The following is a 14373-nucleotide window of genomic DNA, read 5'->3' on the forward strand; positions in this document are numbered from 1 at the left end:
CCTGCCCCTCGCAGGGACAACATGCTGGCACGGGTGCACATTTATTTTAAAACGGAGGAAAGTTCGGGGAGGGGAGAAAAGTCCGGTATTTCGAAGGAAAGGGGAAACTTCAAGGAAACTCGCCTTGTTTTGCTCTCCCCATCAGATTTTCAGGAAAAGCTCAGGTTTGGGGTGATGCTGGGGGTGGGGGGGGGGGGGGAGGGGAAGCCGGCGGGACCGCGGGGGCCCCCCAGGCATCACTGCCTTCGCCCCGGGACCCCTACCCGCCCTCCGGGGAACGGGCTCCCCCCGCATCAACACCTCCTTCCAAAAAACGCGGCCCCCGTCCCTGGGGGCTCCGGCGCTGCTCAAGGCTGGGGAGCTGGGGGCGACTTGCGGGGCCGGGGCAAAGCCCCCCCGGAGAGGCAGGTGAGCCCGGGCCGGGCCCTTCGCTCCTAGAGGCGGTGGGGGCCGGCGCAGATGTCCCCCTCTTCCAGGATGTCCACCTCGTCCTCGGGGTCCTGGAGCAGGAAGGGGCCGGGGGGGCCCTTGCGGGGCTCGGCGCCGGCCCCCTCGGGCAGGTCGGGCTCGGGGGAGCTCGGCTCCCGGCTCTCCTCCCCGCCCGGGTGCTTGGGGTCCTCCTGGGTTTTCCGCAGCTGCTTTTTGTGCTTCATCCGTCGGTTCTGGAACCAGGTTTTCACCTGAGGAGGGCGGGGGGAAGAAGAAAGGAAGAAAAACGGCATACGAATTCAAAAGCGGAGGAGGGGGCGCTGCGCGGCCGGAGGAGGTGGCGGCCCCCGCCGCCCCGGTACCTGGGTCTCGGAGAGGCTGAGGGCCGTGGCCAGCTCTACCCGTTCGGGCGTGGAGAGGTAGCGCTGGATCTCAAACCTCTTCTCCAGCCCGGAAAGCTGCGAGTCGGAGAAAACGGTGCGGGCTTTGCGGCGGCGGCAGTGCTTCCCGGGCAGCTCGGCGTGAGGGTGGTGCTGGAAAAGGGCTGGCACCGGCACTCCTGGGGGGGGGACACACGGCGGAGACTCGGCGCGGGCTCTCCCCCCGCCTCTCTATCGTTATTATTTCGTTTATTTCGTTTTCGAGGTCGTTTTCATTGCTTTGGTTTTGGGGGGGCTTGTTGCTGGGAGAACGCGGGGTTTTGCAAAGCGCTTCGCCGCTGCTGAGCCCGCCCCAGGAAGGCGAAGGCAAGGCAGAGCCCGCAGCCTGCCCACGCCCACGGCCGCGGTCAGCCCGGCGAGGCGAGGCTGGCAGGGAGACCTTCACCCTCCCGGCAATTGAACCACAACGAAACGGAGGCGGCAAAAATCAGGGGAACCCCGCAAAAGGCTGGGAGGAGAGCGGGCGGGAGGAGAGAGGTCCTCCACGGCCGCGCCGGTGCACAAACTTGGGCTACCCCGTGAGAAACTTTGGAGAGGGGTTTCCTTCCAGAGCAAGGAACGGGCCCGGGGAAGGGCTGAGCCTCTGCCAGCCCCGGGGGGTGGGGGGGAGCCGGCACAGCCCCAGCTGTGCTGCTGGAGGTGGAAAAGCGCAGCCCGGACACCGTCTGGAGGGACAACGCAAGGAAAAATAAATGTTATCGTCCAAAATTAAAAATAATAATAAAAGAATAAAGACAAAGAGAGGGAAACCCTCAAGATGTGGGGCAATGGAGGGAGCGGCAGGCTCCTGCCCCCGAGGGCGAAGCCGGCGCTGCCCCGCGGGGCTGGGCGCTCCGGGGGCCGCTGGCGGCGCCTGCCCCGGGGGGGAAGCGGCCACCACTTGGGTGAAGGATGCCAAAAGGTGCCCCGCCGCCCCGGAGGGGTTTGTCTGTCACTGCCGGAGCGTGTCCCGGCCCGGGGCCGCGGGCTCTCCTCCCCACCCGAGTCCCCTCCTCGACGCCACCTGGCCACGGGTTCCTCCTGCGAGGGGCTGCACTTACCCGAGGTGGTGAGGAAGTAGGGGTGGTGGTGATGCTCCGGCTTGTGCAGGGCAGGGTGCGGGTGAGGCGCCAGGAGGGTCGGGGTGGGCATCAGGGGGTACCCATAGTCCAAGAGGGGAACGCGGGAGGCCAAGGAGCCGGGGAAGTGCTCGGGGGGCACCTCCCGCAAGGGCTTGGGCTTGTGCAGCAGAATATCCTCGATGAAGAAGGAGGTGGGCCTGGGCGCGGAGACGGGGTGCACGGGCGAGGTGAAGTTGAGGTTCATTTCGGTTGTTCCCCCGCCTCGGGCAGCGGGCAAGGGAGAGAGCCGGGCTGAGCGCTGGCTGCCGGAGGAGGCAGGGCGGCCGGCTGCACCTCCCGGGGCCGAAGATAATAAATAAAAATAACGATAATGAATAAATAACAATTTTTTAAAAAGATACGGAGGAAAAATAAATAATAATAATTTTTTTAAAAAATCCCCCAGCCAGAAATAAAGCGGAAGAGCCGGGGGATGCGAGGCGGGCGGGTCGGGGCTGCGCGGGGAGATGCGCGCCTTTGAGGCGCGGTGGGAAGGGGGCTCTCCAGCGAGCCAATGGCGATCGGGCGGGCGGGGGGACGGGCCCGCGGGGCCACCCAAACCGTCGCCGCGGCGCGGAGGGGGCGCGGAGCCGCGCAGTCTCCCCCGCGCATCCCGGGCGCAGTGCGGCAGCCCTCGGTCCCCGTCCCAGCGGTGGCGTCGGGGCCTCTTCCCAAAAACGAGGGTTTTCTCCCTCTTTTTTTAAAGAGGAAAACTTAGGGGGGGAAGAAATAGTGACGCTTTTCCGACCCGTCCCACGCTTCGCTCCTAACTTGTCCCCACGCCGGCAGCTCGTGCCTTTCCGCTCAGGTTATCACCCCGTTGGGGTTTTGTTCCCATCCATTCCCTGCTCGGTCTTGTGCTAACACTTCTTTTTTTTTTGGTCTTTCCTTTCCTCTGTTTGTCTTTTATTTTTTTTTTTTCCACCCTAATCTGTAACATTCATTTCCCCTGAGTCAATTTGCTAAAATGAGGGTGATACACCACATCATAGCAGAGATAATTTCGGTTCGCATCTCAGAAAATTGCTCTAATTATTGATGTTAAACTCAGGGAAATTAAAAGAAGGCACTTCTCCTTCATCTCCTGATTTTAAGCTCTAATTTGTTGAAATCGAGTTGTCATCACAATTCCAATCACTGCCGTTAATAGTAAAAGTGTTCTAATAGAGCCAGAATTCGCGCAACCCATGCTATTAGATAATTAAGAAAGATGTTAGAAAGGCAAGTGCTAATCCTTGGGCACACAGACAGCATTTCCATCTGATCCAGCAGGTAGAACAAATTAATTACCAGAATCAATTAGTCCTAAAAGTACAGTTCTCAGGGTAAGCCATGTCTTCCATATGGATGAGCTGGTAAATGGTAAATAGATGAGGAACAACCTTTAAAAGAATAGAAATGGCAATCGCCCGGTTTTAATGAACCTGGAACTCGGAGCGCCCGAGTTTTCCAGCGATGCTGCGGGGCACAATCCCGCGTGGGTGAGAGCACGGGCAGCCGCCTCTCCCCCACGGTGGGCAGAGCAGTGGGTTTTAAGAACAACTAGTTATAACCCGTGGTAGCTTTTCAAATGCAAATATGGCTTTTTCATCAGTTCCAGCGGGCCAAAACTCAGGGGGGGACCAGAGAGCTCCTTGTCTCACCGGGAAAACCCACAGGAGCATTTTTTTTCTCTATATACAAGCAGCGCATGTTCCAGCCAAGCACACACTTTGTTTTACACGTGTAGTGCCCGCACACGGGTGGCCACCACACACTTAAGTGAGATCTCTATCTATCTATCCATCCATCCATCCATCCCTATACATACACATACATCTGTACCCACACAGTATGGATGCACAGTGCTGCACCGAGGCAGGAATGCTCCGGGAGGTGGGGGGAAAGGCTCACCCACCGCGGAACTGCTTCTCCCGCTGCTGCCAGCAAAACCCCCTCTTTTTCTCCAAGAACGGAATAAAAAAATAATTTTAAAACCCTGTTGCAGCATCCTCGTCTGAAACGCCCATTTCAGCATCAGCCTGGGATTTTGGTCGGGGGTTTAAAAATATGACAGGCTAACAACTTTCTCTGAGGAGCAAATGAGTAAGCAAATGAATTAACAGTGATGAAATGGGTCTAATGCCCAACTTGTTAATGGAGGGAGTGCAGCCAGGGGCATGTAAGCTACTTGACTGGCCATTTCATCAGCTGAGATTGCTTCTCCGGGAGGGCTGGGGCTTTACTTATCACTGTGGGGTGTGGGTGTGTGTATATTTAAAGCAGATCAGATATTTTTATATATATATATATTTAAAGCAGATCTGGGAGATTAAAGATGTGTTACTTCAGGCAGATTGGGTCACATCTTTAGGACTCAGGCAAGAGCTCGCTCGCCTGACAGCCACATTGAGAGGGGCTGCTTTTTGGGGTCCCTCTTTATGTAGGGTACAACTGCAGAGCGGGTAATGGAGCCATGGTCTTGGCATTACTTTGCAGCAACAGCAGCAAAATCCAGCCCCAAAACAGACAGTGGCACTTGAGGCACCGCAGCCTCTCCCTGGTGCTAATTCAAGGGCAACAGGCAGAGGTGATAACCCCGCACCTGCGGAGAAGTCTCCTGAAAGGAAGGTAGACTCCAGGAAGGGGGGGACTTCTGCACTGCAGTCCTCACACCCAGGGATATTTTTTTAAAATTTAACATTTCATGGCTTTTTGTGATGGGAAGGGGGTGCCAGGAGCTTCCCACTGTCAGCGGGCAGTATTGACAGGGTGGCGTCTTTGCCCTACAAGCCTCTTACCTTTTCCCTTTTGACCCTCTTCTGCAGGTCCTCACGGCGATGGGGACCCAGCAGTGTGGATCTCACCCCGGGACCCCAAACACCCTCAGCCCTCTCCGAGGACCAGCCCCCAGGTCACAGATTAGCCCTTTTTTCTGGCTGGCCAGACATACGCACACAGGCAGGTGTGCGAGGTTTGCATGCACACACAATTCTATTTGCTGCCAAATTCACAGGTGAGTCAGTTCTCCAGAGGGATCCTCTGTGGCCTCGTCTCAACAGAGTGGGGTCCCCTGTTGAGGTGGTCCCACAGCTTTTCCCCAGATTCGGCAGAAACTGCCCCAAACCTGGGGAGAAGCTGAGGTCTTGCTGGGCTGAGGGACATATCTAGAGGAGAAAATGAGAGGGACTGGGGTCAGTGCAAGGTAGGGAGAAGCAGCAGGTTTGGCTCTTTTGCTTACTGTGTGTTTCCCTTCCTTTCTGGTGGGGGACCAGAATTGCCCCTCGATGCTGTGCTTTTGCATCCTCCCCTGAACACCTTGTGGGCAGCATAACGTCTCACCTGCAACCCAAAACGATTCAGACCTCCTCCAGAGGCACGCATCTTTGAACCTGAGTAGCCAAACTACTGCAGAGTTTCTTCATTGTTTCTTCAACAAAATAAAATAAAATAAAATAATTTCTACAGGGTAAAAAGCTTTATAAACTTTGTCAGTAGCGATGCACGCACAACCCCCTCCATGTATGTATGCACACACACACCCCCTTTCATGACCCAGTAACGCACATAACACGCATGTGCTTTGCTTACATAAACACCAGTTGTCATTACTTGCACACTAAAGTGTGCACATTATGGGGAAAGTTTTGCCCAGGAAAACAGAAATTTATTTGACTTAAAACCTAGGGGGTCATTTAAAAGGTCAGTGCAGCTACATTGACGTTAGTAGCTTTATTTCTGTGTGTTGCATTAGGGATAAATTTGGTGAGGTTTAAAAATACATGCACTTACCTTCCCATGGCTCTTGAAGAGGTAAGGTAGCTTGGGAGCCCAGCCTTTTCATGCCTTTCAAGACAAATCCACTCAAAAAGGAAGGGTTAAATTAAAAACAGACAGCAGTGATATGATCAAAATGGGAGCCTGGCTGCAGGAAAGAGGTCTGAAGAGCTCAGTTTGAGTATCCACACACATAACAGAGAGAGGTCTTTTGAACACAAAGCATGGCTTAATGGAGAATGTTCCATGCATGATGCTTCAGGCAAAACCGCTCCCCACCCTGAAGGAGCAGGGTGCCTCTGCACGGAGGCTTACTGGGTGCTGCTGGCGAGAGGGAAAAACACTTCTATGCTTCACTGCGGCTGCTTTCCCCATCTACATCCTGTCTGCCTTTGCCTATGTCTACCCTTTTTCCACAGGTCTCCAAGACCTGTCTCATCTAGTGCCCAACCCTGCCTACCACCCTGCAAACTCTGTGGAAAATCGTAGCTCCCAGGAGCCCACTGGCATTTCAGCTTGGCCAGAGACAATACTTTAATATTGCCAACCCTCCAGTATGCCTTGACATCAGCTCAAGTTCAAGGAGGGCTTGGTGGATGGGTTTTGAGGTTGAACTCTGCCTAAAACAGGGCCTAGGAGGTTTTCTCAGAACAGAGAGTGCAAATGACAAGGCTGGTAGAGGGTGGGAGGAGAAAGAAAGTGCTAGAGAAGAGTTTACCTCCTAACCAGGGTTGATGGCAGCACCAGGAGAAGATCCAGCCAGGTCTTCCACGGCTTTGCCACCCCTTGGCTTTTGCCACCTTGAAAATATGTCGTCCTGCTGCCCACAGGCTGGCACTCTCCTTCCTTTGTAGCTTAGATGAAGGGAAGACAGAACGAGAAATAGAGAAGTAATCAGCCTGTTGGTTTTATTCCAAGACAATAAACAGCCAGGTTAAAAGCTGGGTCCGTGTTATTCTGATGGAATCACTGAATCTACCCACAAACATCACAGTAATTTCAGGGCTACGGTTCTGAGTAAAAAGCACAGGGACTTTGGAAGGAGGGAACCACATTAGGAAGTGATTGAGAAAGGAAGGTACTTTTGAGGCTTGCATCGCTACCAATAACTGCAAGAATTTTGGGGATAAAAAGGGATGTAGCATCAATGCCAAGCAAAATAAAATTTAAAGAGTAAAAGCTTAGACTGTAGCTTCTTTATACATCGCCCAAACCCAACTATCTATGCATGGGCTCAAGGGTTTTGTTCCTAAATCCAGAATTTTATACTGAAAATTTGCCTCATTAGCTGATAATCCTGAGCGTTTTCTGAAGGCAGGGTACTTACAAAAATAATGAAAGCATTAACATCGACAGGTTTGGTCTAAACACTTCCCCTAAAATAGTGATTCTTATTAACTCAGACCCAGAATGTTTTTAATTATCTAATATCTGTTTTCATCTTCAGCAGGGCTATCTGTATTGTTCCAAAATACAGCAAGATTCCTTCTTTCTTTCTTTCTTTCTTTCTTTTTTGTTTGAATGAGTCAGAAATTGGGAGGGAGGCATAGAAGTTTCCCTGGGACCTGCTTTCCATTAGCCTTCTCTTCGTTTGGTTACACAGCAATTCCTCCTCATTGTGTAACCAGCCCATGGGCATTGCTTACTCCCTCAAGGCGAAGGTGGTTATTTCACCCAAGACCATCTGTACTTTGGGATCTCGGCTAATCCTTTGCTCTCAGAAAATCCATTCTTGCTGCCGTAGTCACTGCTTTGCTGCCGCCTTCAGCGCGTTAATGCTTATTCGTTTTCTCTCATTCCAGCTGTGTTACAATCAACCGCACAACTCAATATTTTGATTCACTTTTTTGCACTAGTGACTCAGAACCTCTCTTTTTCCCTAATTTCACGACATACAAACCTTGTATGCCCTTGTTTTTAACCTTTTCGGAAGGATAATCCTCCTTTCCCCTTCCTCATCCATTCAACCTTTATTTCACTCCCCTTGTTTTCCTACTGTTCTTTGTGGTTTTCCTCTGCTTATTTGTCACACTCTTTCTGTAGCATCGGGTTCTTCATGAAAACCTCACATACCTTTTCTGCGTAGAGGTATACTTCGAGTATATAATCCCTGAGTCTGATCTCAGGCTGGTAGAAGTCAGGAGTAACTTATATAAAAACCAACGGAGCATATAAATCTAAATGACGCAAATACTTTGATTCTTTTCAATTCCACTCTTTACTTTTCAACTTTAAAGTGTCTCATTTTGAAGCCTTAAAACTAAAAAGCACACGAATGATGCACTTTCAAGGTCAGAGGAAGCTATTATGACCATCTAGTCTGACCTCCTGAATCACACAAGCCAGAGTTTCATCCAGTAACTCCTGTATCAAACTCATAAAAACCATCCAACCTAGGTAGACTGTGGAATAAAAGTACCAGTTTTCTAACATCTTTAAGTTATGTTTGATATATCACAATGTATGTGTAGGAAATACGTGTTTATACATAGGGTGAATGATCAGCTTTCTCTTATCTCTAGACCTCCGCCAAGCCTCTCCACTCTTCTGTATTCATATTTTGACAGTCTCCATTGAACACCTGTGATTATTTACAAACTTTACACTAAGCTTTTGTAAATATGATTCACCTTTCAGTTAAAAGGTCAATCTCTACTAGGCAGTAGATTTTATAAATCACTTAAGACAAGCCTCAACATACTGGCTTAGTTTTTCCTCCTGGTTTAAATATGCAAATTGTTATATCATCTTACGCTGAGACAGAAGATGTACACAAATGTCATGTCTCACATACGCCTCTCACACCACGTCTCTCACGTGCACAGTGACGGTCACAAACTGATGCTGTCTTAGCCCATCATTTTGTTAAAAGAAAAGGAATTATTCTTTATTGGTAGGTAATTAAACCTTTTTCTTTCATGTTTGCTCCAAACAGATTGCAAAACTAGTTGGACCTAGTTTACAAAAAAGATAACCTTTTTGATGATCAAAGGGAGAGATTGGTTCCATTACTTGCATTAGTCAGAGTTGCCTGTGCTGTGGCCTTCAGAATAAAGGGAGAAATGTACTTTAGAAAGATCTGAGTAACACACTTTACTCAAAACATTTTTGTATTATATTGCTTCTTGACTGTTTCAGCTTACTCTGTATCTGTGCACTTTATTTTAAGCACTCCAGAAGTGGATGACAGGTCTGGGGGAAAAAGATAGAATCTAGTCAGCATCTCGCAAATGCATCTTCAAATAATGCTTTAAAATTGGAAATTACATTTTGAAATGGTATTTTGTACATTTCCAAGGATGTGGTATTCAAATGGCAGTATGATGTAATATAATACTGCCTAATGTTAAAAACACTTCCTCACATTTGTCAATATTATTTTTAAATGGAAATATTAAAATGCTTTTGGTCATCTGAAACAAGTAATGATGCAGGCAGATGCCTCATTATAAATTAGTAAGATAATATTTGCATGATTTTGCCATGGTTCAAAAAATAAACTTCAGTTTATTGAGTTCAGCAGTATTTGGTTCAGTCCAGCTATTCTTTGCTCATTCTGATACTTTATTTTAATACGGTTTCCTGCCAAAAACATGAAACTTGGACATCGCTTTCTAACTCTCCCTCTTTCCCCTTACGATGGTAAGGTTTTAACAGAGCAGCCAATTTCAATCAAATCAGTCGGACAATTAGCAGCCTCAAACATACCCTTTCCCAAAATGTTTCATAAGAAAGCGGCTGAACAGGAGGCAGTAACTTCATTATTGCAGCGTGAGTCTGACCTGCGAGGCTGGAGGACCCCCACAGGCTCTCCGTCACTGACCCCTCGCATCCCCAAAACCCGATGGCCTCTTCGGGGTCTGATGTAGCAAAAGCAAACGCACAAAAATTAGATACCTCAGGGATTATCACACTATCAGCAGTAGGTGAGAGAAATGCAGCTGACTAAAAAGCTGACAGTGGTTTCTAATGTTGGAAAAAAGTCAGGAATCCTCTTCCAGCCATCCCTCACTGCCAAAATACGGGCAGCTAGCACAGCTAACAGGCTCCCTCCGGGGGACAGGGGATGTATGGCCAGGGCCTATTCAGGCAATGGGACGGTGCTATAGGATCGTCTTTAATTATGCATTAAAATCTATAGGTGCTTCTAGGGGGAATGGTGACTTCTCAACAAATGTAACTGGGTGACGGGCTCAGTTCTGCCTCTGGGAGCCATGCTGAAGAATTCTGCATGTGGGCTAAACACATCTGGGATAACAAAAAACTTCTATGTAACGAGCTTTTCAAGACTTCCCCAATTTGAAAAAAAATCATTACATATGGAGTTTGGCATTTTTTTTAGAACAGAAGCAGCATGATGGAAAACTGCACAGACTTAGAAACACGCTATGATTTCTTACTTATGGCATGCACAGATTTGATTTTTTGGTCTTGATTTAGCTTCCACCCACCTAGTATTTTTAATAGAGTTATGGGAGTTCCTATTTCATAAATACGTTACCGGCTCTCCAAATGTTAGAAAAGATCAATGCAATGTAATCACCAGGTTCACCAATGCAAAGAAAGTAATTGTTCTCTACCAAAATCTGCTTTAGTTTTCTTTTGACTTTAGGGGGATCAAGACTTGGCATTCAACAGCCTACAGCCGTCTTTGCAAATTAGTTTGCCATTTGTTATTATACAGGGAAAATTAAACCTAGACATCCAACAGGTCAAGAGCCATAAGCTTGAATGAAGGAAAACAGTGGCACAGTTATGGGAAACAACATATTATTCAAACCGTCCTCAAAGCTAAGGGGGTATTTTAGAATATTATGAGCTTGTGCATCTTTCTAACAGGGTCCCAAATGAGAGACGTGTGTGTGCACCCTTGTGTGTCTGCTTGTCTGTGCATTTCTGTCCAACTGAGATCAGTACTTGAGTTTCAAAATAAGTACAAAAAGGAGAATTTTCCAGTTTGTATCCTCTGGCAAATGCAATTTCCCTCCCAACACACATTAAATTCATTTAGCCTAGTGCATTTTTAATAGACATTATTCATCTATTACCTTAATGAGCTTGTGGTGAAAGCATATTGCTTCCCAATTTTAACAAAAGCAGCCTAATATTGCTGCAGCTTTCCCCCCTTTTGCCTTCTAAGGCAGCAGCACTGAGGGGGGAGGAAAAAAAAGCTATAGAGACAGATAAGGTTTTTATTCTGTGTCACAACACTACATTAAGAATAAAACCTTCCACTTAAACACTTAAATGAAAACATCGAGAAACTAATTTACCATTTGTAACCACATGATTTAAGTAGGAGCAGCTTTAATTTTCTTCCCATTTTCCTCATATTCAATGTGAGCCCACATTAGATTTCACTGGCTCAAATCACAACACTTAAAGCCACTTTCATTTTCTTTTTGATTAAATAATTGAAATTCCTGTCACTGCCTGCACTTTACTAGCACACAAATTTTATGTGTAAAGATAAATACTCTTTCTCTCTCCCTTCCCTGGCTATAGGCTTTTTTTTTCTTCCTTTTTTTTTTTTTTTTTTCAGTTTAATCTTAAAAGCAGGCAAGGTTTAGTTTATTGATGGTTCCATAAAATGGATCAGTACTCCATTCACCTATTTCGTGGAATTATACCGCTCCCATTAAGTGATTGTTTGGAGAAATTATGGAAAGCCATCTTCTCTAATTTAGCTGTCATCGTTGTAAGGTTATTGCTATCCAATCCTAAAAGGACAGGAAGCCTAGTTACTCGTGTGCTGTTCCCTCTCCCACACGCACATCCATTAATGTCTGAAGCCTTGATTTTTTATTTAAGCATTTGTTTCAATTAGGGTAACAAGTTTTATTAATGCTCCCTAATAAGTCACCCTGACAAAACTCGAGACACTTTCCATGGCAGCTCAGTGAAAGGCACAGTCAATACGCAGCATCAATTGGCGCTGCCTGTAATGAGCAGTGGTCTCAAACGCGACTTCCAGCTCCAGGGAGAAACACCTGCAGGACTCACCCACCTCAGCCACTTCTGAACACCTCTTGCAGGGCCGTAGCAAAGCCCATTTCCATTTCTTTGGCTTTTCATCTTAAGCCACAGGAGAGACTTAGCACCCCTTAAAGCGCACCTCTGTGGATCCTGCCTACCAGCGAGCATGCTGAAGAGGCTGGTGGCAGCTCCCCGTCTGCCCCCCAGCTGGCCTTGGGCCGTGAGGGCGGACAGTTGTCGCATCCCCGGGGGACAGGAGGGGTGGAGGCGCTCGAGCAAGGCTGCTTCACGAACCTCGGGCTTAGTTATCGCTTCTGGCTGAGAGTTTGGAGCAGGTGACCCTGCACAAGCGCTTTGGTCTGGGTCCTCCAAAGGACGGGGATTCTAACTCTGATTAACAGGATTTAGACTTGCATACCTCGGTGTGTCTGCGCTTCTGTTTCTTATATATACAGCATACATACCTCTCTCGTGGGTGCTCTGTACTTTTCACCATCAGCCTCACAATTTAACTTCCAACACTTTTTTATGGCTACTAACTGCAGATGATTTGACACAAAATAATAGGTGTTGCCTGAAGACCGCAGCAAAACACCTACAAAAGACATTTAAGCGAATTTAGAAAGACTCTGGATGCCCCGTTACTTCCTTTATCTAAACAACAAAGGCTTATATGAAACTCCATGTGTCCCCCTTCGCAGGCCCGTGGAAGCAAACAGAGGAGACAGAACCTGGCTGGATCCACACTTGGCCCTGCTGTTTTAATCTGCTTTGCTAAGGCATCGGGTTTCCCCAACCAGGAGGTACTGCAGGGTCATGAAGGATGCAGGAGAGGAGAAAAGCTATCGGTGCAATGAAGGATAGGGGATATAGAGGTAAATTGACAAGGAAGTGGACTTCCTTGAACAACCAGCTTCCATAAGAAACGCACATTATGTTTCCCAGCAAGAACCATTTTGCCATTGCATTGCTGTGAGTTCTCTCCTAATCTGACACTTTGATTTTTCCTGGGCGATGCTTACAAAGTGTAGAGGCCCTTACAGCATCATGCAGGAGAAGCAGCTACCGGGAGAGGTCATGAGGTGCAGGAAGATTTCTTCCTCTTCTGCAGTAGCACAAATAAGAAGGGCAACGTGTGTTGCCTTTAGAGTGAGTTTTTCACTGATGTGAAGTAATACAGGGCATGGAGAGACGTGGCCTGAAATGGCAACGGGCAATGTGGATGTACCTGTATCACCCAGCCAAGCACAACACAAGCTCTCAGAGCCACAAACACCACCAAGAACAAGGGTGTCTCTGCAGCGGTTATAAATGAAGACAGAAATTATATTTCGAGTCTAAATCAAGCCAGATTATAAGACTGGCAAAGATTAGGGCAATAAAACTGCCCAAACGATATACCAGCCATGCAAGCAGCTTTGTATTAAGTAGGACTGGCAGCCAGCTCAAGAGCACATCTAGTCCATCTCCCTGCCCCAGATATGTCTCACACTTCCCACCTGGAAAGGCAACAGTCTGGCTGCTGGATTCCTTTCCAATTCCTGCTCCCATAATCACCACGATTTTAAGGTGCTCTATATCAGCAATGCCAGCCTAATCAGAAGTCTCATTCCTCAACACACAGCAACACCCTCCTATTTTCTTAGAAGGAAAACCCAGAATATCTTTACAGTTCCTAAGGAATAGCAATATCTTACTGCTGACCTTGTACCCCCACCAAAGCAGCAATGGCTTTGAATTTTGTACAGAGTTGCTTGAGAAAAGGTTTGTGAGCTTTAAAGGGTGTCCAGGTTTTCTAACTCTATCTGCTGAGCTAGCAAAAGATACTGCCTTTCGCTGCCAGCCTGGCCAAGCTTGTCTCATATACCGTCAGGGAAAATGATAAAGGCAACTTTCATTTTCATATAACACATCAGCCCGTTCCACACAATTTAGAATCCTTCCTGACATTGCTGAATATGCATTTTCTAATGGAGGGGAAAAAAACCCCAAAACCAATACCAAACTTCCAGAGGAAACTTTGCCACCGGCATTTACAAGTAAGTTAGGTCCAGAAGTCGGGGACCTTTCTGTGAATAAGGCAATGCAATAGGTCAGCCACAGCTTTTAATTCTGAAAGAAGGTCCAAGAAACAGAAGGAAAACATCTTTGTGATTGCCCCTCCCTTTCCCTCTAACTACTCACCCTAGAGGACATTGTTAACATATAATAACTGGGCATGTCAGAATCAATTAGGCAACTCATAATAAAGCAGATGCTGCTATTGTGAAGACGATGCAGTGAAAGTATGGGTATAGGAAGGCCCTCAGCGCAGTCCGGGCTAAGCAGATATGATGCTAATTGAATTCTTGCTGGCAATTTTTCACCCCTAAATGAACAAGAAAGAGAGGAATCTTAGAGTCTCATCTGGTTAGCTTGTGAACAGGAAAATGTTTTCAAGCCCAGTAAATGAGCAACCTAATCCACAGGGACATTAGCAGGAGGGGTTTCTTTAAAAAAAGCAATGCCCCAAAGCCTGATATGTTGAATATGAGTTGTGCCCTGTTCCCACAACACCAGCAGTGACTGGGAAGTTGGTTATTTTATTTAACCTTAAGGAAACTAAGCTTTTCCACAGTTTTTCCTTGTCCAGAGGCTGGAGATCCCACACAAGGCAGTGAGAGGGCTTTTCA

The 14373-nt window shown here is 47.7% G+C and overlaps 1 protein-coding gene across 1 annotated transcript; it reads right to left on the bottom strand.

Moving 5' to 3' along the window:
- Positions 1-434: 434 nt before the first annotated feature.
- Positions 435-2174, bottom strand: BSX (brain specific homeobox). Its single transcript, XM_075116433.1, has 3 exons — positions 1910-2174; positions 792-988; positions 435-680 (listed from the first exon to the last, which is right to left on the bottom strand). The coding sequence occupies exons 1-3, from the start codon at positions 2172-2174 to the stop codon at positions 435-437; spliced, it is 708 nt and encodes a 235-aa protein (XP_074972534.1).
- Between the last annotated feature and the right edge of the window lie 12199 nt (positions 2175-14373).

The sequence above is a fragment of the Phalacrocorax aristotelis genome, chromosome 22, assembly GCF_949628215.1.
Source record: "Phalacrocorax aristotelis chromosome 22, bGulAri2.1, whole genome shotgun sequence".
In the NCBI taxonomy this organism is placed as follows: Eukaryota; Metazoa; Chordata; class Aves; order Suliformes; family Phalacrocoracidae; genus Phalacrocorax; species Phalacrocorax aristotelis.

Excerpts from the sequence above, each read along its gene's own strand:
- BSX (XM_075116433.1), bottom strand. The coding sequence starts at position 2,174 with ATGAACCTCAACTTCACCTCGCCCGTGCACCCCGTCTCCGCGCCCAGG. Across the intron at positions 989-1,909 it reads CTACTTCCTCACCACCTCGG|GAGTGCCGGTGCCAGCCCTT; the intron begins GTAAGTGCAGCC and ends TCCCCCCCCCAG. Across the intron at positions 681-791 it reads TCAGCCTCTCCGAGACCCAG|GTGAAAACCTGGTTCCAGAA; the intron begins GTACCGGGGCGG and ends CGCCCTCCTCAG.